At 41.0% G+C, this 22,341-nt stretch overlaps 1 protein-coding gene across 7 annotated transcripts in view; it reads right to left on the bottom strand.

The window, feature by feature from the left end:
* The window catches only part of RAB8B (RAB8B, member RAS oncogene family), a 31,192-nt gene extending 15,921 nt beyond the window's left edge, over positions 1 to 15,271 (bottom strand). For 5 of the 7 annotated variants that reach the window (XM_054215669.1, XM_054215671.1, XM_054215670.1 and 2 more), the window contains exon 1: positions 15,058 to 15,271. In XM_054215669.1, coding sequence (XP_054071644.1) covers positions 15,058 to 15,181 — 124 coding nt within the window. In that variant the 5' untranslated portion in view covers positions 15,182 to 15,271. The remainder of the gene's footprint in view (positions 1 to 15,057) is intronic. The other 2 variants (XR_008468613.1, XM_054215667.1) reach the window with 2 other exon arrangements.
* Between the last annotated feature and the right edge of the window lie 7,070 nt (positions 15,272 to 22,341).

The raw sequence follows: 22,341 nt of genomic DNA, 5'->3' as shown, positions 1-22,341 counted from the left end.
TATTATATATAACAGAAGTTTGGCAAGTGTTTCCATTTTATATTTGATAGGATTTTTGTGTCTCCCTTGTTGTAAAGATTTTTCTCCTAACTAGGTGCAATACCTGCTGAAGTCACAGGTAATTGTATTCAGGTCTGACAACTGACCTTTGCTCTGAATAGATTTTCTGTTGGCCTCGAAGGTTACAAAGCACAAATACAGATCTTCCTGGAAAGGGTATTGTATCATGGACAAAAACGAAATTGGTTTTAAAAGATCCTTTGTGTCTAGGCCTCGAGTCTTAAAATTAAGTATGACAATCATCGGGAAAACTAGGTTCAGAGACTACTGTGGTTAAAAATAATTCTGTATTTACTGTCAACTACATATGCAAAGACACATCAGCATAAACACTGAAAGACTCCTGTAGGGATGGTCTTCTGAGAAAGCAAGCTTATGCTGCAGTTAGGTATCTATGTGCACTAATCCATGCCTTGCACAGACTGGTTTCGTGTGGTTAGTCATTTCCCTCGCAGCACCAAGATGATTTATACAACCATTGCTTCAATCATTTTTAGAACTCAGGATTGGCACAAAAAATATCTTCTTGGAACTTAGTAGGAACTTCACCAAAATAAAGATGAATTTCAAAGCTAAAAGAAGAATACAAAGGGGAAGGCCATACATACCTCTGTTATGACACTAAGAAGTTTAACAAATGCAACTGCAACTTTTTAGGGGCTAAAATGAACTAGGAACTGGTGCTTCTTTTGTTCTTTCCCTTCGGTAGCAGGAAGTGGTGAGCTGCAAGCGTTCGCAGAGCGAGCCTGGCGACATGTACTACCACTTCCTGCCAAGTACACTTGCATGGCCAAGTACAAGCAACGCTTTGGTTACAGTTAAATTTAAATTACGCCCTGTAAAACACCCTAATGACTATAGCATTTCAAAAGTAATTCTTGACAGAAAGTTTCCTTTATCCATGAAGATACTCGGATACCAAAGTTAAAAAAGATACTCAGGTCTAATAGAGAAGAGTTACTCATGAAACAGAAAGTTTGATGGCAAAGGATAACACAGCTTTCACAGTTTTAAAATGCAACATGCAGTGCTGGTCTCTCCAGTAGGGAGAAAAAGCCCAGAAACATTTGGATGTCCACCTGAAGTCAAGTTTTAGATGCTTTTAGAAAACACAGACCCAGATTAATTCTTAGAATGCAAAGGCTAACAGAATAATTATTTTTAACTGCTGAAGAGGAGCTGTCACACAAAAGTCTGACACACTGATGTCCACCTAACCACTCAGTACATATTAAATATGGATATGAGAGCATCTGTTGCAGGAATCACAAGCTTGCAGTCTGCAAGGATGACACCCAAGTTGAGACCCAAACTGCGCACTGGTTAGGTCTGTAATTGCTTGCATTTCCCCCACAGCATGGGGTAAAAGTAGCAGAGGGCTTATTGTTCTTCAAAATCCTTTTCAGAGCCTTAGTAACTATCAGCCAGGGATGCATCCTCTCTCCTCACTTTACTGAGGGTATTTTCTCCCATAGCTTCCAACAAAGCTCTGTCAAAGAATACACTGCGCAGAGAAGTCTGCACACTAAGAAAAAGTCAGTGTCATTAGTGCCACACGACGACTTACATAAAAAAGAAAAAAAACCAAAAAAAACCCACAAAAAAAACCCCTAAACATGAGAGCTGCACCTTACTGTGTTTAGCTTGTATCGCTACACAAAGCTAATAAAATTCAACAGCCAGGATATACCGTTGTCCATCACCATGCAGCCATATACTAGGCCAGGGAGAGCAGCCTCACCAAGGCCACCAAGCCAAAAAGTCATGTCCATCCCATACACCCATGCTGCCAACACTCCTCTTCCACCATTCCGTTCCTAGTTACACTGTCAAATGAGGCACATCTCACCCATAATTAAGCTGTAATGCAATCATTTTAAAGAGACATTGGGAAATGATCCAAAGAGCTGCACTACAATGCTAAATATACAGGACTACCCAGCGGCACATATTGAGGTTCCTTTTGCAGCTTCAGTACCAATGGTTTTCTACTATGAACCTTCACAAAACCAGTCTGACACAATTCTTACAAAATTGTAAGGACAAACTGAGCAGAAATGCTGAAACAGCTCATTTTGCTACTTTAGTTTTTAGAACAGTAGCTTACTCTCAAGGCATCACTGTTACTCTTTTGTTCTCCTCTCATCCGTGATTTTAACCCTGTATCACCAGAGCTCGTACTTCAGGTTTTGCAGTGCCACAGAATCCATTTCAGTTAAATAAAATTTCGGTTGCAGAAAACGCTACAGCACAAAGAAACCAAACCAAAGTATTCTGTCTGGAGCAGGCAAACTGTTACAACAGTACCAGCAAATACTTCATGAAGGTAAAGGTTTCTCTGGTCTTCAGTCTGCTTAGAAAGAATGGACTGGAAGGGCCATGTTCTTGAATAATAAAACTAGTGAAAGACAGACAGAAAAGAAACTTACAAATTAATGTAAAAAATAAAATAAATCACTTAGCAGCCACCAGCAAGCAAGTATTAGAATTATTATTTACCTGTATTACACCAATAACCAGTATTTTAACTTTATTTCTCAGGTGGCTCAACATTAATTTGCAGCAGGTGGACCTTACATGGCAGAGAGCTACATGATCAGATGACAATTCCTGTTGATTTTAACTCAAGTTGATTTAATAGGTTTCCCATTTCACTAAATTCATAGAGTCCGTATATTTAGCAACATTGTCCTGGTGCAGCTGTAGCAAGAAGTCAGACAGGAAATGAACCTCTTTCAGGATGCAAATAAATGTCAATCTCTGATAGCATACACTAGCCTGTATATTTACCATAGCAGAGGTTTTCTCCATCTATGGCAAAGCAATACTTTAAAAAAATTAATTAGTACTCAATGTACTAGCATTTTAAATGGTTTAGTTGGTTTTTGTTTGTTTGGGTTTTTTTGTTTTTTAAATATATAAGCCAAAGGAATTTTAAAGGTGATTAAACACCAAAAACTGGCAAAGGAGCTGTGAAAAAATTAATATCCGATTTGCTTGCTATAAAGAGTCTAATTTTAGACCCACCTATCAACAATGAACCACAGTATCAGATCTTGTTTATTAAACTAAAAATTAAAAGATCTATTTTGCATGACTTGCACATAATAAAAACCCCACCCTCTTAAAGAAGTTATCTTCCTACTTATCTAAATCTTACCTTACTCTTTTGAAGTAAGAACGGAATAAATAAAATTAAATGGAAATAAAACTTTTTCCAGTGGGATTCCCTGATAAACAGAGACTTTGTGGCACTTATCTCTATTGGACATAGATCACAATAAAAAGGAATTCATTACAAGATGGGGAGAGGAGTCAAGGTACAAAGTCTCATTACCCTTTTGAGCAATACAACATCAGAACAACTGGAATTTATGCTTCAGCTTTCAAGCTGGGCTTGCTCCAACTTCACAGCTTGGTCCTTCTTATCCTACTGTGTTTATATGTAGAGTTGTGGGAGGGTTGATTTTTTTCAATGCGCAGAGCTGAAGAGGGAGAAAGTTTTGCAACTTTTCTACTGCAGGACACAACACACAACAGTCTTCAAGATATACAAAAGGAAAGGAAAATATTTTCCTGCAGTCACTCAGAGTTAAGGCTGAATTAAAAGCAACTCAGAAATAGGCAGGCAGATTTGTAAGTTACCTTCAAAAAAAGGAAGTGAGAAGAGGCACATGACTGAAAATCAATATGCTTCACCTTCAGGTTGTTGAATTCTGGGAGAGAACTACTTAGAAAACACTTCTCCCTATAGGCTTTGTTCTGGTGAACAGCAAGCGACTAAGTTGCACAGATGAACATCAGGACTATCAAGCAGTATAGTTCTGTAGCATAGCTGTAACAGCTGGTATTGTTCTGATGATTCTCCAAAGCATGGGTTTGAATTTGAGCGCCCCATCCCAAGCCTGTGATCTTCAAGACACCGCCGCAGGACATGTTTCAGAATCAACTGCTGCCAGCACATTTGCTTTTCACCGTGCTTTGAAGAGCTGTCAGCAATCGGTGCTGAAGGACACTGAAGCGCTCACTTACACACCTTGTTCACCACGAGACGACAGACACGCAGGTACCAGCACTGATCACACACACACGAGCTTTGGGTGGACACACGTGAACAGAGCTAAAGAGTCTCAACATCTTCCATGCAGATTCCAAGCACAGACAGACCAACAGAACAACACTCTTCCAGAAACTTGTTCTTTTCCATGTGCATCCAACAGCTGAGGGACATCAATCTGTTCCCACAGATTTTTCCCCACAAGCTTACCCAGGGATTACTTTTTTTTTTTGTTCTCAGCAGTAGGTATTGCAGGTTTTGGATTAAATAACACAATTATTTTTTTAATGGTGTTTTTAAGGGATTATTTTATTGCGCTACATCAGTATACTGTCTCAATCTATAAAGGCAGATAAATGAAGCCTCAGAAATTTGCTTTTGTATTAGATCCTTTCTTGAAGGCTTTCAGTAAACATAAGAAATGACCAAATAGGAAACAAGAGCAATGTAAAAGACTGGGTGGGGAACACTTGCAACACGCCAGTGTGTCATACAGCCTCATGCAAAGGAACAAAGTCTAATCATTTTGAACTTGAACATTTGGCTTTAGTCCCTAGTAACATCTGCAAGGCATTTTCAGATGATCTCAGCAACGTCTTGTATCACTATGTAGATTAAAGATGCAGTAGTCTTTTATTGCAACCATTCAAAAATACAGCAGATTAACATGAAGCAACACACCAGGGTGAAGGTCAACATTTTTTAAAAGTTCTAAGATAAATTTGTTTTAGAATTATACACAAGTGCAACCAGTTTTATTCATCCTTTCGCAACTTAAAGGGACAAAGCTGTATTCTATTCCTTCTGGACAGCCCTTTAAGAACCCACAAAACACTACTAAATTCAGAGTGGTACGAATAGGCTCCTTCAGGTTAACTGGCCTTTCTTTGTCTTACTATTCACCCATACAAAGAATCTAATACCAGTGTCCTACACAGTGATACACAGAGCAGTCTCTTGCTCCTTGGAAGCTATTAATACAGGAAGGTTCTTAAAATTTAAACACGTTACACTGGCAAAATAAATACATACAAATGGCTGAAGTAGGTAAGGCAATAAAGAATGCAGGTGCCATGTGTATATATAACATAAGGCAGTTTCCTGCTCATAAGATCTTGAAACTTGCTACTGAGCTCAGATCAAAGTTCATAATACAGAGCAAACTGCTGCATCCTTCAGCATGTCTCCTCAGCTACAGTGCAGCAACCACTCTAAGCTTCCTTTCTTAAGCTACTTTCTACTTAAAAGAAAACAAGGGATTCAGAATACAACTTATAATCATCAGAATTAGACCAACCTATACTTTGAAGCATTCATGGTTTTGACAGCTCGATAACAGTTGGTGTAACCTGATTATCGTACTAAGATTTGAATCCAGTGCTCTTCAGCCACTTGTTCATAATGGTGCTCCTATGAGTTCTGCCACCACAACCATGCATTGCAACCGTGCATTGCAGTGCTTCAATGCAAACACCAGGAGATCCTGCAAAGTGAAAGTCTTTCCAGCATTTTGAATTCAGAATTTACAGATTGCTTTGAGCAGCCTTTGACTTGCATGATTCTAAACACCAAAACCACTCGATCTAAATTTAAATACTATAAAACAACACAACAGTAGAAACTTATTACTGCTTGACATGAGTAAAATTACCAACTGCCACAACAGACCAACTTTAAAGGGGCTGGGTTCCTGCAGAATATCTTTTAGAGTTTACAATCGAGGTATTACAGTCATATGAAAGTGCACACAAATTCACCTATGTCTACCTCTCGTTCTATTTTGAATGTAAAATAAGCTACACTTGGTGGTAAGTTTCATCTAAAATAATTTTGAAATAGATTAAAATTGCACTACTGATACAGACAGCAAAGTTTGTTTATTTTAAGGATTATTTATAGACTGAATGTCTCTACGAGGAATGCACTAACTTAGCTGCTCTGAGAACATACTCCTTTCAAGCCAATGTGCAAATGGAGAGCAGCAAACGTTAAAATCGGCCAAGAGGCTTGAGGCTGCAGTTTCACAGCCTCCTGAAACTAGGGGAGGTGCTGCCACTAAAGAGTTACAACTGAATCCTTTTCTCTTTCAATCAGGCTAGTTTTCATCTGGGTGAGTTCCATAATTCAGCTTACCATCACATGCAATGACTACTGACGGCGTAACTTTCAGCACAGAGTCACAGCTCTCCTCTGATGAGTAGCAGACCACAGACTCCATTGAACCAATCATTAAATTAAAGCCCTAGTTAATATAGGCCAAAAGGTGGCCCACGAGCAGCTTGCAAGCAGCTCCAGCATGGATCCTACACCAGAATATGACCTGACCAGCTGCAGCTCCATGCTAGTAGAGGAATCGCTGTTTATTTCATACTCCAACTATGGCTAGATATGGAACAGAAATGGCTGCAGCGATCTCCCAAGGACTCAGCCCCATACTCACTTAACGTGTGAGCAATGGGACACCTGTGCATCTGTCACCTACTTTGAAGGTCTTCTTTCCCTCAGGTCTCTGGGACATGCAGCACATGGCTTTCTACTGCACACACACAAAAAAACCCCCAACTTTGTCACATGTTTTAATGGGTAAGAACACCAGATCTTCCCATTTAGAAGGTGGCTTAGGAATACAAATATTTGATTATTCTTTCAGAAGCCCAGTGCTTAATATGAGATGACATATGATTAGTCCATATCAAAGGCATCGTTTTCCCAGAACAGGAAAAGATGATCCTCAATCTCCTGCTTGTAAATCAGATATGTTTGTAGATGTGGAAAACATAGAAAATGTTGTCTTTAACCAAGACAGCTCCAACTGAATATTGCTGTAAAATAAAAAAAAAGCTTGCTTCATCCAAAAGTTAGCACCTTAAGCACCCAAAGGGTAAAAAAAAAATGCCTGATTAAAAAAAAATCCTACTTAACCAATACTACCTTGCCACCATGACTTCAAGTTCATTCGTTGCTATTCATATACTACACTTCAGTTGTAACAATAAGAACAGGCCCAAAAGGTTAGATTTGGTTCTGTTCAGTAATTTTTGGTCCGGATGAACCTATATGACTGTCCAATAAGAAATGGAGATGCCACTTATTTTTTAAAAAGCCTCTTAAAGATTTAGGGCTCCCAATTGATCTGGATGTCTACACTGAACTGGTTATTCAGAATGAAGAAATAAAAACTTTTTTGGACCATACTATTGTCTGTTTACAACAGAAGAGCTGCTACATGAAAAGCAAGCATACAGAATGCCCCAGAATGCACAAAACAAAGGAAGAACTGGTAAGTCATGGATCACTTAGACATTAAAAAACCCTTGCACAGTACAAACAATGCACTTTGTAGCTTCTGTTCCCGCAGTACCTAAGACAGGTGCTGCATACATACCCCATCAGCTGCAGATTTAAGACACGTATGGAAGACTTGATTGGAGCAGTCAGAATGTACAGTTAAACACTACTATAGCCCAACAACTTGCACTGCCAAGCACCTCCTTTAGCGATAAACCCTATGAAGATAGGGTCAGAGGCAGAGGGGAAAAAAACAAAAGTTGAATTGGTTTATGTTAGACAGAGGACGTATAAATTATGCATGACCACTACAAAGACATAAGTGATTAAAAAAGATGAGCAGTGATGAAATTTTTGAAAGTTTTATAGGAATGCAGGAACACCCCACTCATGAAACAGATGAGACTTCAGAATGCACAGACTGGAATGCTAAAACTGGAAGGAAATGCACAGAAAATTACCAGCACAGGTATTACCAGCAACGTAAACAAGATAAAAAAGGAAAAAAAAAGCTCACGTCAACAATGGCAGTAAAACAGTTCTTTGCTTTGTAACTGGCCGAAAGGATCTGGGTTATCTATGAAGATCAAACTGTCTCATCCAGTAAGAACTATCTTTGTTAAGATAAGTCATCTAACCTAGGAATTTCAGTTAGAGTCTGAAATATGGTCGTGTTTTAGAAGCAAGTCTGTGAAGTACCTAGTGAGGGAGCAAAATCAGGCCAAAAGTCAAAGCAGAAGGTTTAAAGTTACTGAAGTTATTTTTAAAGATGATACTCTCAACAGACTTCGGGAACATCATTTTTATTGGAGGCTTTTCTAAACCCATGTTTTTATACGGGGGTAAGTATGTGGGGAGATTTTTGGTTGGGAAGCAAAGGACATGCGGGAAGAAGGGCTGCTGTATTTAACTTCTTATATGAATGATGAAATAAGCCTTTATTGAAAGATTTTTACTACATAAATTAAGAGGCAAAACCACATAACTTATTAGCAAAGGCTATACTTGTCTTTCTGGCACATAACGGTTTTGGGGTTTTTTCCTACGTTATGCAAGATGCTTTTAATGGCCACTTCATCCCCTTGTCCTGCATTGCGTATTCCAGGTTCTCCTCTCTAGTCACTTCTGCTAAACCAGAGAAGTTCTCACAGCCAGCAGTTACTCTGATTTACTGCATCTTCCTCCTTCCTTCCATGCTTGGATTGACACAGATACCTTACTTCATCTTTAACCCCATCAGAAGTGACACCATACAGACAGGATATTTTGTTTCAGTAAAAGAAAGCTATTTCTCTCCAGCAGATGAAAGACAGGAAGATTTTGTTGCAGGGGGAGGCGGGGAGCAGTGTATGTGTTCCCTGGCTGGCAGCCACTTTAGATTTGCCCAATTTCTTAAATTCAAACTGTTCTTCCCAAGTTCCAGATTTGGTGACAGACTTCTGTTAGTAACCTGTCTGGTTTACACGTTCTTAGATGTTGCCATACATATGAAAGAATGCCACTGACATTCAGCATCAGGTTTTTCTCTGGTGCCCAAAGCAATACATTCTGCACAGCAGCAGCAAAATTAACACACATGATCTTAAACTTGGCCAACTGTTTGTTGTCCCTAGCAGAAAAGAATCTTCTGAAACATGCAGTACTTTAGTTGCCTTTAAAACTGCATACAATCTAATCAAAAGTGTCATAGCTTACATTTAAGAGGAAAACTTACTGTAAACCACAAGATTAAACTGATATTACATGCAATTATTGGCCAAAACCCCCTTAAGAGGCACTAAATTACATCCCACTGCAACCCCTGTTGGGACAGCAAGTTGCTGACTTAAGTTCTGAGTTGGAAGTCCAACAACTAAAAGCCTCTCGATCAACTCTGCTTGTGCACGAGCCTTACACAGTGCCACTCCATTGAAGTAACTATTATTCATAGTTCATTCACATTGGAAAAAGATCAGATCTATTTTATATATCTACAGTCAGCTTGATATACTGGGCACTTTAGCTATCATAACATCCGATTTAAGATAAAAAGCAACATAATATCCTTTGAATTACAAACACACACCTATTTTCTATCACAAAAAAAAAGAAAGAAAGCATCACTATAAATACTGTTTATGTATTCATCTATTATGAATTTCAGTTAAATTTTGAAATAAGTCAGTTCAAAATCTATTTCTACTAAAAGATGCCCTATTGCACAAGGAGTAGAAAAGCCTTCCAAAAATGTAAATAAAAATTCCCAAACAAAAGCTACGTGTCTTCAATACCTCTCTCAAAGCCTGTATCCATCAATCAATACATTTGTTCCTATATTCGATATTAGTCTATGCTCTTAGCTTTGCATTCAAACCAAGCCACAAAAACAGCTCCAAGCTGCCATCCTGTCACTCAAATAACCAGATAACACCCAACCAAGATAGACCTCCATCTGCCAATTAGGAATAGGCAAAAAACAGTCAGACATCTGTCACACTGTTTCACAGTAACACACAGCAAGAAAGCTGCAACAGCATTTTTAATAAAAGCCATTCTTATTTACATTGTTGGCCTGTTGCAGAATACAGTAGGAAAACACAATCTCATCAGCAGATGAAAATCAAAGTCCAAGATGCCTTTTGTTACCAGCTAGGTGTTAGTATCAAATTTAAGGTCAGAAGAGACACAACTTTAATGCTTTTGACCTACAATGTCTCCAACCACAACACTTGCTGATCAACATCAGGATACATCATCAGGATCAACATCACCAACATCTTGCTGGCCACCCATCACACATCATGAAAACAGAATCATTCTTCCAGTTTCACATTTACCTCCATAATGCTGTCTGCCCCTGTTCCCATGTAAACCCTTGACCTCCTTCTCACACTGTACTGAAGAGATACTCAAGTCCCAGATCCTACAAACCCTGAACATGCACTTCCATTCTGTAGATACGAATAACGGTGCCACCTGAGACACTTAAACTAGACTCAGTCACTTCAAAGTCTAACTTACAGTTTATTTATTATAATGACCATTAATAAAATACTACTGACAACGCCTTCCTGACTGTTCCCTCCCGTTGCTCATCTATCATTGAGGGGTGTTTTCTTCTACAGCTCCTGCCATCTGGAGAAGCCTAAAAGGAATTGATTGAATGAGGATAGGGAATGCTGAAGCTCAATGGGAGGGTGGAAAAAAACCAACAACAAACCAACAACCAATCTTTTATCCATCATACAAGTACGTGTGGGGAAGAAGAGTAGAAATATTCAGTGAGGCATAATTTGACTTGAGTACACTAAAACAATTTCCATTACACAGTACAGACATGGAAATTTCACTGCAAAAGGGAAGTTGATAATTTTGCTTGTCAAAGGATTTTCAAAGTGTTCAGAGGTCAGCATACACGTGCTCGACTGCCAGAGTAGTGCCCTATTTTGCAAGATATAGGCTAAGGAAAAGTTACTTCTCTAAAACCAACAAATTGTTTCATGTCTCAGATACAGTCCTATCTCGTGTGGGCAACTTCCTGCCAAATGCTGATATCATCTTGGATTAAAAAAAATAAATACCATAAATTTTGTTTCAGAGTCAGCATGCCCTTGTACCAAGTCAGAAATGCTATCAGCTAAAAGACGTAACTTCTCTCTTGTAGAAACCAGTATAAACAAAAAGTTGAAAGGAATGCAAAGAATAAGTTTTATTATTTGGAACGATAAACCCAATCCAGTTTTACTAGGCAGCACTACTCGAACAGCAAGTTAAGATACTTAGAGACTGATAAATTAATGATTCTTATTCCTGTACACCGCACTGAAACTACTAGCAAAATGCATATGAGATACTCCAAGATAAGTTTTGCTTTAGGAGCTGTTTAAGTATGAAAATGAGCTGACTCAACTGCATTTTACTTTCCATGTAGAACTGTGCAAAAGCAGAAGTTTCCATTCAGGAAGCAAACCAAACAACATAACCTTACATAACACATTCCCGTCGTAAATAGAATTATCCCATGTTAACAGTGAAAAGTTGATCCTCACTAGGCAGCACAGCACTATTATGACTTCTCAACCCTTTTAGAAATTTTCCAAAAAGAGCTACAAAGCCTGACATAAAAAAAAAAATTAAAGTTGCTGAAGGCCAAGGACCTGCCTTGCCTGAAGTTGCTAAAGGCCAATGGGTGTTTTCACAGATTGAAAACACGTCCTAGAATAACCAAAAGGATCATCTGAAAGAAAAATCACTTGTTCCCTTCTCATAATGGGTAGCAGTTTCCCAAAAGTCTTAGTTATGCCAGGTAGCCAAAACAAAGATAGAAAGACCAACAAGTCACCCAAAAAAGAATAAAAAGTCTGATAAATTATAAATACAGGTACACCGCACTTTTATCCTACTTCTTATGCAACTGTTGGCCACAGGACACCAGGCTGGAAGACCTTCTTGTCTGAATCAGTACAGCCATCGTTATAGCATGACCAAAGTCTTGAGGAGAAAAGGGACCATTCGCAAACCTCCAAGCACTCTCCAAGGATGTAGCCTTACAGGCACGTTTTGCATGACAGCAGAAGAGAAGGGAAAGTGCAAAGTAGGACACAAGTATATCATGCAAGATGACAAAGTAACTACAATTCATTATTGACTCATTTGTGTAATATGAACATTGAAGCTAAGTGAAACAAATATTCTACAATACCCCCTCCTACTTTTTTTTTTTCCTCTTGGAAAGTGTTTCCATTGCTCTGGTAACTGAAGTGTTATTGTTTAAACTACTAAAGAACAACAGGAGTGGGGAAATTATAAGAAAGATATTTGGTGCTTAGACATGACATGGGCCCTTTCATCATGGCAACAAAGTTTTGCTTTCATTTCTGGATGCAAAATATAAGAAAAAAAGGTGAAACAGTTAAAAGTTTAACTCCATGTAGTTAAGAAAAAAACGTCTAAATGACTTACCTCACTCACAAACAGCATTTACATACGTAAGATTAAACAATAAAATTTGATGTCAACACATCTCAAGCATATGCCTTCTCAGATTTCTACGGTTAAACCAACTCTGATCTTGTTAGCAGGGAGACAGACTGGAGGAGAACTAGGGCACCATTAAGGGCACATAATATGGTGCGTGCTAATTAAAATCATTCTGAATTGAACACACAGCTAACAGCAGGTACCATCATATTGCAGAATCCACTTTTTGGAGAATATATAACCAAAACAGCCTGGCAGCTTATACTTATGGAAGACTCAGTGCACTACTCTATTTGGAATGCTAATCTGGAGACCTTAAAACTTCAACTGGCAGGGGGACCTGTTTGTGAAAAGCATTGCATCCCCATGTCTCCCTCCATACCATGGTTGGCTATGCTTTACCGGTCAAGGAAAAAAAAATAAAGTCAGAATTGTTAAAAGTGGAATGCCCTGAAGCTCATCAGATGTATTAGTTATGGTTGTAAAACCGACTAGTATTGAGCAGCCAGCATGCATTCACAGAGAAGGAGAGAGCGTGCACACGAGTGTGTCCTCAAGAACAAACAGATTAGATCTACGTGATTGACCTAAAACTAATTAAAGCAATACATGAGGAAAACTGAAAAAAAACCCAAGTATTTTTATTTAAGCATACGTCAGCACTTTATGAACAGTTTCACTCTTTCCTGCATTGTCAACTTTCCTGTTTGTAGGTCCTCTGCTACAAAATAAAAGGGACTGGAAGAAACAAAATATAAGAAGGAAAACGTAACTGTGAAATCACAAATACTACCTACGGAACCAGAAGTATGCCTCAATTATTAGTAAAATTCTTCAAGTTGAACAGTGTTGAAAATAAGACCCTTGTGAAAGCAAATATAAAGGAAAGAAAAGAGAGCAAATCCTATATTCACTGAATAAAGTAAGAAAAAACAGCATCCCATTCACAATCCTCAAGACTTCAAAGTGGATCACTGAGAAATATCAAGGGGCTAAGCAGTTCAAGAAACACCAAGAAAATAGTTGGAAGACAGACACACACGTTTATGTTAGCTATCTCTTTACAAATATAAAGAGGTATTTTATATTTATCACAGTACCAATGTAGGGCGTTGGTTTTTTTTAGCTAAGCTATAGCATTTATTAATGTTTATTAAGCCTTTTATTCCAGCACAGATACAGCAAAATAACATTTCAGGTAAAATGCTACTCAGGCCTTGATTAGCTGCTGTTAATAATACACCAATTTGAAAAAGGTTGCAGAGAGAAGAGGAATGTGCCATTTTAATTCTTCAGAAATATTTGTTTGAAATGCAGAAAATATGTTCTTACAGCGTTAGAAATACCAGCCGCACCTTGTTTAATCAACTGTATCTGCCTAAATAAAAATTTGTTTCTTCCCTGGACACCGAGTTCAACACAATGTCTGAAAAGGATGCGGCATTTGGGTAACACAAACCAAGTCACACATTATTCCACCTCATCTTTAAATCAATTTCCTTCCAATAAAGAGTCTACTCATTCTCTCAGTGTTATCCTTCAAAGTCAGCATTCGTTTTGCCCTCCTAAATACTATCAACCTCCACTGCAGTTTACCCCTTCATCCTGAAAACAGTGTACTTAATTTTATTTTAAAAGCAACCTCAATTACAAGTAGCTAACCATAAATCTCAAGTCTTGTCAGACTGATATTCAGCAATACCTCAGTGAAGAACTTGAAAACTTTATGTTATACAGGAAGTATTTTAGGAATTACAAATCTTACAGAAATATAAGCCACAGCAGTCTGTTTTCATATATCGCATCTCATTGTCATTAAGGGAGGTTAGTTGAGCTTTAGAAATACCTTTTCACCACCAAATTTATAACTGAACTCAACTTTTGCCAAGGAGGTTCCTCTGTCTAGTCACTAAGGAGCTTCTAACTCCAGTCACTAAAGAGCTTGAACAGAATTACTCCGAGTCTCAAAATCGTGAGCCACGTCTACAGGAACACACACAGGGATGTAGGGGAGCTGAGGAAAGAGAAGGGTGGATAAGTCCCTGAGGGGAGCGGCTCGGTCACTGTCACCAGGCAGGCCGGCGACACCCACCGCCGGCTGAAGCGGTCCAAGCCCTCTTCCACTGTCTGAGGCGTACATCCCGGCGTGAAACCACCAACCGCCAATGCGCAGGAAAACCCGACGGGGAGGTCACCCCGCAGCCCAGCCGGTTCGCGCAGGGCTGGTTCCTGCTGCGGCCCCGCGCCCGCCATCGCCGGGGCCGCCCCGCCGAGCAGCCCCCCAACCCCCCCTCCCGCCAGCCCGGGGGCCGCGCACAGCCCAGGCCCGGCCAACTGTTGCTGCCGCCGGCGGACGGGCTGGCATCCCGCGGGCCCCGGGCAGGCCCCGCGCCGGAGGAAAGCCCCCGCCCAGCCCGGCCGCCCCGCGGCCCCCGACGGCCCCCACATCGCCTCAACGGGAGCAGCCGGGGCCCGGCGGCGGCGCCCCGGCGCTTCCTCCCGCGCGGGGCCCGTAACGGCCGCCTAACGGCCGCCGGGCTCCCGCGCAACAGCCCCGCACAGGCCGCCCAGCGCGGCCGCGGCGCCGGGCGGCGCCCCCCATCCCTCCCGCCCGCCCCGCGGCCGCTCTGCCAGCGGGAGGGCCGCGGCCAGGACCCCTCCCGCCCCCGGGGATGGCGGCGGCGGCCCCTCACCGATGGTGGAGATGAAGGTGGTGTTGAAGGCGTCCTCGCTGAAGCGGAAGAGCAGGCAGGTCTTGCCCACGCCCGAGTCCCCGATCAGCAGCAGCTTGAACAGATAGTCATAGGTCTTCGCCATCTTCCCTCGGCCTCGGGCTCGCCGCCGCCGCAGCAGCAGCAGCAGCAGCAGCAGCAGCAAGAGGAGGAGAAGGAGGAGGAGGGGGCGGCGGAGGAGAGAGGGCGGGCGGAGGAGGGAGGGCGGGCGGAGGAGGGAGGGAGCCGAGCCCCGCCCCGCCCGGCGCCACTCACAGGAGGCAGCGCCTCTGCGTCACGGCACGCCGGAAGCGCACAGCCCGACGGGAGATGTAGTCTGGGGCGGCGGCTCGCCCCTCCCTTCCCCTTCCCCTGGACACAGCCCGCGTCCCCGCCGAGCCGAGCCGCTGGCTGGACATCGCTCCGTGTGTTTCCATGTGAACACAGACCACGGAAGCATAGCACCGTCCAGGTGGGAAGGGATCTCTCAGATGACCGTGTCCAGCCATCCACTGCCAGCTCCACCACTAAACCATGTCCCTCAGCACCGCTCTGCCCGGCTTTTAAATACCCCCAGGGATGGCGACACCACCACTTCCCTGGGCAGTCTGTTCCAATGCTCAACCACCCTTTTGGTGAAGAAATTTTTCCTAATACCCACCCTTAACTTCCCCTCGCGCAACTTGAGGCTGTTTCCTCTTGTCTATTGCCTGTTACTTGGGAGAAAAGACCAACCCCCACCACTCTCCAACCTCCGTTCAGGTTGAGTTTTAAAACCCGGTAGGCACCAACACTAAGTAAATTAACACTCAGAGGGCTGGATCTGAGACCTTGCATTCTTGGTGCTCAAATGGCAGCAGACACCTGAGTTTTCCACACAGAAACACACTCACCCTGAATTTAACGACACTTGGAGCATCTCATCTCTCCGGTGGCCTCATTCTACAAGGCACTGGGATAAATTCTCTTTGGAAACTAGGTAGATGTGTAAATAGAGCCATGTGCTTATCTGCTCAAGTGACACAATAAATAATGGCGTAATACTGCAGATCACCAATAAGCAGAGGTGACGTGAGTGTGTATGCGGCCTCAAATATTTACGTGTTGCTTTGGGAATACCAAGGAAGGAAGAAACAGTTGTTCACGCAACAGAAAAATTATTTTCACAGTCTCAAGTAGCACTAAAAATGTGGGTATTCTAGAGCAACATGTGGCTATTCTAGAGCACTTCAATAAACACTTTTCCCCATCTTTTCCCACTGATAATTATCTCTTCGTGTGAGGCAGCCTCATTATGTATTTATTATGCCGTGTGCCTCAGAGGATGCCACAAGGCACTATAAAAATAAATAGCATTACTGAAACACTTTAAAATGACAGCAAAGACCTATTGCTTTAATTTAATTTAAAAACTGTAGCCTTTAGACAAGCGATAAACAGAAATCTCTAACGCTATAAATCACTACAACAGTTCTCCCGTCCTTCTTGGGAAAACAAAGGAAAAAGAGCTGTTTTCCCCAAATCATTCCTGAAGGGATGGTCATCCTGCAAGGCTTGAGCCACCAGCTTCCTTTTCAGCACTCCCACCTCAAAGGCTTCCCCTCCCCTGGGTGCAGACCGGCCCTTTGGCACCCACTGGCCAGGGCACCGCTCCTGCTGGTCACCCCGGGGCGGGGGGAGTCCTGCCTAGCGCTGCCCGGAGGAAGGCAGGAGCAAGGAGCAGCGTTGGGGGGCCCTGGGGGCCCCTGTAGCTGCACGTCTTTCAAGTAGCCTCTGGATGGGATTGGGGGGTGCAAATGCGCCTCAAGCGCCTAACAGCAGTCCAGAGATACCTGCTCATAAGGGCCTCCCATCTGCAGCCACATCTATTAGTTATAACCCAGCCCACAACTGTAAAAAGTCCTTTCTCACAGTTTTTTGTGTTAATTTGGCAAATATATATGCTGAGTTCCATACAGAATAAAAAAAAAAAATCATTTTGAATATTAAAGCTCTGTCATACATGGTTAGCCTCCATATTCCCAAGCACACCAAAAAATCACTCCCTGGCATTAACCTACAATTTGATGGGGTGAAACAGGGCTAAACTAGTCTAACGCCTGGCCACTGCTGTATTTGTGCAAAGTACTCTGAGGAATCACTCCAAACAAATACTTTCAGCCATTATAATCCTTCAAAAAACTAAAGCTATTCTGCCTCTAGTTATTAATTATTCCGAATCTTCCTTGTTGAGGGTCTCCATTTGGTGGTGTTCCTGGCCAATATATGTTTGTGATAACAAACTGTCAAAAATCCAGTGACAGATCTGATGTAAATCTCTGTACAAGGTGAATTCAGTAAGAACTTGTCATGATTGCAGTTAATTGTATCAAAATCTAATTTTATATCATAGATGCTGTGTTGTGATTCAAGTAAAAATTTCATTGTTTGACTGAGACCTCTGGGAGACCAGGACACCATCCGCGAGAGCGGAATCAAGGCAGCAAAACACAGATGGGGGGAACTGACGGTTCTTTTCTTTTTTGTTTTACACACTTGGAGACATCAGCCCATTGCAGGGTGGAATTTGGAAACACGGCTGCTTGGTTCATTTTTGTACTGTTTAATTAGCTGTTGGGCTGTTTAGATGTTAAGATGGGTTGTTATAATACTTATTACAAGTTTAAGTTTATAAATGATAATGGCAGCCTGGCACTGAAGCAGTAAAACCAAATTGGTTAATTATTTCAGATTAGCATTAATAATCGGATTATAGGAAACTGCAAATGAAAAACTAATCTCTGAAACATTTCCCTGTATCTGTATTTTCAGAGACATGAGTTGCTATGCACTGTAATTATAACCATACTGGAGAGTACTACGCAATCGTATTTCAGCACTGAAGAGAGTAATTTGGGGGTTAATATTCACTCTTGAGTTTTATGGAACAAATAGGCTTCCATATGTCTCTGGAGCAATATGTTTCAATCGCCATCTGTTACTCAAGAGTAGTTTTATAGAAAAATAATGCAAATTGCTTCCCTCTTTAATTACACTGGTGCTTTGCAACATTGTGTTCTGTTCTGATTTGGAAAAGTGCCAGTTTGCCAGATTCAAGGGACAGATGTTTACTTAACCATGAACTTTAAAAACAAGATATAAAAAATGAGTTACATTTTTTTATTTTCTAGAACGCGGAAAAACTGTAATTGTACAATTGTATACCTTGCAATATGTTAGTAAACCTTTTGAGGAGTACTATCAAAGCTGTTGAGGCTCCATAACCAAGCCGCTACAATACCTGTTCCATGAAAATACTTTGAAGCCCAGTCTTTGTTATCGCACAAAATTGGAAAAGGCACCATTTGTTTTATACCACATTACAGTCAAATAGATCAACTACAATTAAATATTTGGAGTTTTTTTCTGACATGGGAGAATGACTGAGGGGAACACTGAACATGGGCAAAATAGAAAATGTTTGATACTGTGGTTTACCTTTTGTCACTATATAAAAGTGGACAGGACCATAACAGTGTGATGCTGATTTGTATGTTTCAAAAAAGCAGAATTTTAAAACCCTTTACCACCCCTAAATGACTGCCCTAACAGTTTTGCGTGAACACCACAGTTGAAGCTCATCCAATAAGCAGATGTTGAGTCACAACCAAGATACGGCAGAATTCCATTAGTCACTGAGGTATATGTAAAGTGCATCTGTTAAAGCACTCAGCTTAAGAAAGGCACTAATATCAATAGCAAAATGCAATTACTCTTTCTATTCGTATGCAATAAATTTAGTAATCTTTACATACACATTGACTAACCAGAAAATACTTGTGACTTTACCAACTCCTACATTTTTAAGAATAAAACCAGATTACATTGCTACTTCATTCCCACTCTCATTTTCACTTTCTCAAATGATAGACATCATTACTTCTAGCTTTCAAAAATCCTTTTTTCCCCTCAGTTCAAAGGTGAGACGGGTTAAGTAAAAAGAGAACTGTGCGAAAATCGTCTTTAATCAAGGTCTTCCATTCAATGCACTAATTGGAATCTCCAGGTCCAAGTCCTACAAAAGATAATCTTATGAACCAGTCTTGCCCTGAATCACCTAACCACAAATCATTAACATGAGCTTTGCTCCTTAGCTTTTGGACTCTGCTAGCTAATATGGTAATATTTTTGATGTATATCTTTAACAACTCTTGTTTTGGCAGATGCTTCTGCAATTTATTACTGTTTGATGACCATCATGTGACACTCCTTTCAAAAAAAAGTCACTTATCCCCCAGTTCCAGTAAATATGTCTTTCACTGCAGGTAGATACTTCTATGCTCATTCTACACTTTGTCTTACTGCATTTGATATGTCCATATGTCCTGCTTTTGATTCCTCTTTTTAAGAAGGTTAATGCATAGGTTTTTTTTTTTTGGTCTTTACAAAGAACAGTACTCTTCTTTACTCTAGTGATCTAAATGTATAAATTTTCCACATGTATATGCTGCAGAAATTTATCTAGAAGAGGTTAAATCAAGCAATTATTGGGGAAAAAAATACTTAAAGTATGTGCAGTTCAATTCAAGAAAAAGCACCGTAATACTTTTATCAGTCAGTTCCATTAATTTCAAGGTTTGCTATTATGGCAGTGCTAAAAGTGTACCTTCTTCAAGATTCTAATACTAATCTAAACTATCTCAGCATAAGCATATTTAAACCAAATGACAACATGCCATGGTTTACACCATTAACTTATAATCAATTAAAATGATAATACTTAATTCTGGAGTACAGGCAAAACCACAGGCAGAGTGCATTCCAGATCAAACATACCACTTGAAGTGAACCTACTTAGTCTGAGTGCAGCTTAGAGCTGGTTAGTGTACGGAAACCTAAATGGTCTTAATGATAGCACTACAGAGACACCCATCCACCTCTTAGGATTCTAGACAAACCACTATAAGCATTATTAGGGTGAATTTGTTTTTTTAAAATCAGTCAATATTCACTTCCTCAGTGATCACACTCAAAAAAGCCTGTATTCTTGCAACATCAGATAGCAGATCCTAAGTACCCACCCAAGCTCAGCTGCAGGAGATCACAAATGGAGCAGGACAGAGCAGCACCGGCTGTCAGCGGGTGCTCTCCCAGCCACCACCTCCCTCCTCACAGGGAGGGCTTGCTGGCTGAACCAGCCCAGCTGCAGACCACCACGACATCGGAGACACACATTCAGCTTTTAAACAGCGAGAGACTGTGCTCACAATGCAGAAAAAAACCCCACCCAACTTGTTGTTTTTAAACATCTCTGGATCAGCTTTTGGAAATTTTCTGTTGTCATTCTAGCAGACAGATAATGGTTCTTGTTCTTTTCTCTAAAATGACATCAAAGCCTTTGTTTGCTGGGAGAAGGCTGGAAAGGGGAAGTCATTCTCCACCTCTGTCTCTGTAGGCCACACCACTGTTGTACGGACTGTGTTTCTCTCCTAGTTAACTCACAACTTAAACTCAGTGCTGCGTTTCTGCTTTCTAAAGAGTATACATCAAAAAAAGCTTCCATCATAAGATTGAAGGTAATGCGTTAGAACTGACTCATTCAGCAGGTCACTGAGCTACAAGCAGTTATGAAAAGGAAATGAATCTCCAAGTAAAACCAAAATAGAGAACCAAACAGAGGAATGTGTCCGAAACACATCCTGTTTTCAGATCATCCTGTGTGCCCCTCCTTCCACAGAAATCAATTTTTAATGTAAACGGTGACTCTAAAGTCTTCCTCAAGCACCAAAGGCTCCTTGCAGGAAAGACACTTAAGAAAGGAAAACCAGGAGGAAGAGGCGAAGGAGGGTGGCACTTCAGAAGTTCTGGGTTTTTTTGTTGGTAGTGCTTTATACATTGGGAAGGTATTTTCTTAAACAAAGAAGAACATAATTCTCCTTCAGATTCTGAATCAACAAGATTAATAGAGTCTCCCCCTTCCCTTCTGCTTGCAGATAAATAACATACATTTGAAAAAGACTGAAAGGTAGTAGGAACAGCTAAGACTCGCGAACTGAGTCTGCGCTGATAACTGGTTTATGTTCCTAGCTTCACAGGACAGCATGTAGAGGAAAGTATGAGTCAGAGCCTTTCATATTAAATTCCCCGTGATATAACAAGAAATACTTCCAAAATACCTCTATCTGTCTGTCATCACCACTCCAGTGCATAGGGAAAAATGCTAACATGGCATCACAACATTACAAGACAATGGGTGTGATGGCAAGAGGAGGAAAACCAATAAATTGGCACGAAGCGCTACAACGCATCGGTCTATTCTTGCAGAATGGTATAGGGTTTTGGGGTGCGAAGAAAGTATTTTGAAAGTTGTGTACCGTGTCAGCGTGGGAGAGGCCAGCCCAGCTCTGAGAATATTGTTGCCTCTGTAAAACTTACATCTTCACTCGTGCTCATGGCAAGCTTTTAAAATAAATTTCGCTAAATGCATCAGTTCTCTCTTCGAAAAGGATGTGGCTCAACACACTGCCTGTTGCATGTTTCAGAAGACTTTTCATAATAAGCAATTTTCATAAGGTCTATTTGTGCCACTTACTGGACTTCTAGTGAATTACACCTTTAAGTCTTCTGGACTTGATTAAATTAAATCCAAGGGTCTTTACAGATTACATTTGTGATTATTTTTGTCAATTTATGTAAAAAAAACACTTAATCTCTTACGAAAAAATTAATGAAAAATGTTTTTTTCATTCCCACTATCTGCAATATTTTTATTTCTCATAGATTCTCCAAATTGGATTAAACACGTAAGTGGTAACTAACAGAAATTCTTCTGCATTTTTCTTTTCGACTGGGGTGGGGAACTGCAAAACAATATGCACGTAGGTACAACTTCGTGTGATGTGTATGAAACGACATGTAAGCGACAATTTAGTAAGCATTTCATATTAGGGGGTTGGAACGTGATGATCTTTACGGTCCCTTCTAACCCAAACCGTTCCATGGTTCTATGACAAGTATACGGGACTCCTCGATTCCATTTATTACCTGACAATGCCTGTGTCGTATGAATCTGTTAGAGAGACAAATGAGCAGAATTTTTGAAAAGAGAACTGCGCTCATGTAAAGCCTCTGTCTCTCCCTGCGCTAACCAGCCGTTCGGCGCCGGTGCGAGGAGCGCCGCGGCGCTGCCCCGCCGTAACCTCTCACGGCCATTGCTGAAGCTCTCACGCTGCTTCTTCCTCCAAGTGCCATTTTGTCCATCACAGACCGTCAGGCGCATTACTGCGA

The sequence above is a fragment of the Rissa tridactyla genome, chromosome 9 (genome assembly GCF_028500815.1).
Source record: "Rissa tridactyla isolate bRisTri1 chromosome 9, bRisTri1.patW.cur.20221130, whole genome shotgun sequence".
Taxonomy (NCBI): domain Eukaryota; kingdom Metazoa; phylum Chordata; class Aves; order Charadriiformes; family Laridae; genus Rissa; species Rissa tridactyla.
Note: the sequence above shows the minus strand (reverse complement) of the source record. Positions and strands in the feature narration are given on the sequence as shown.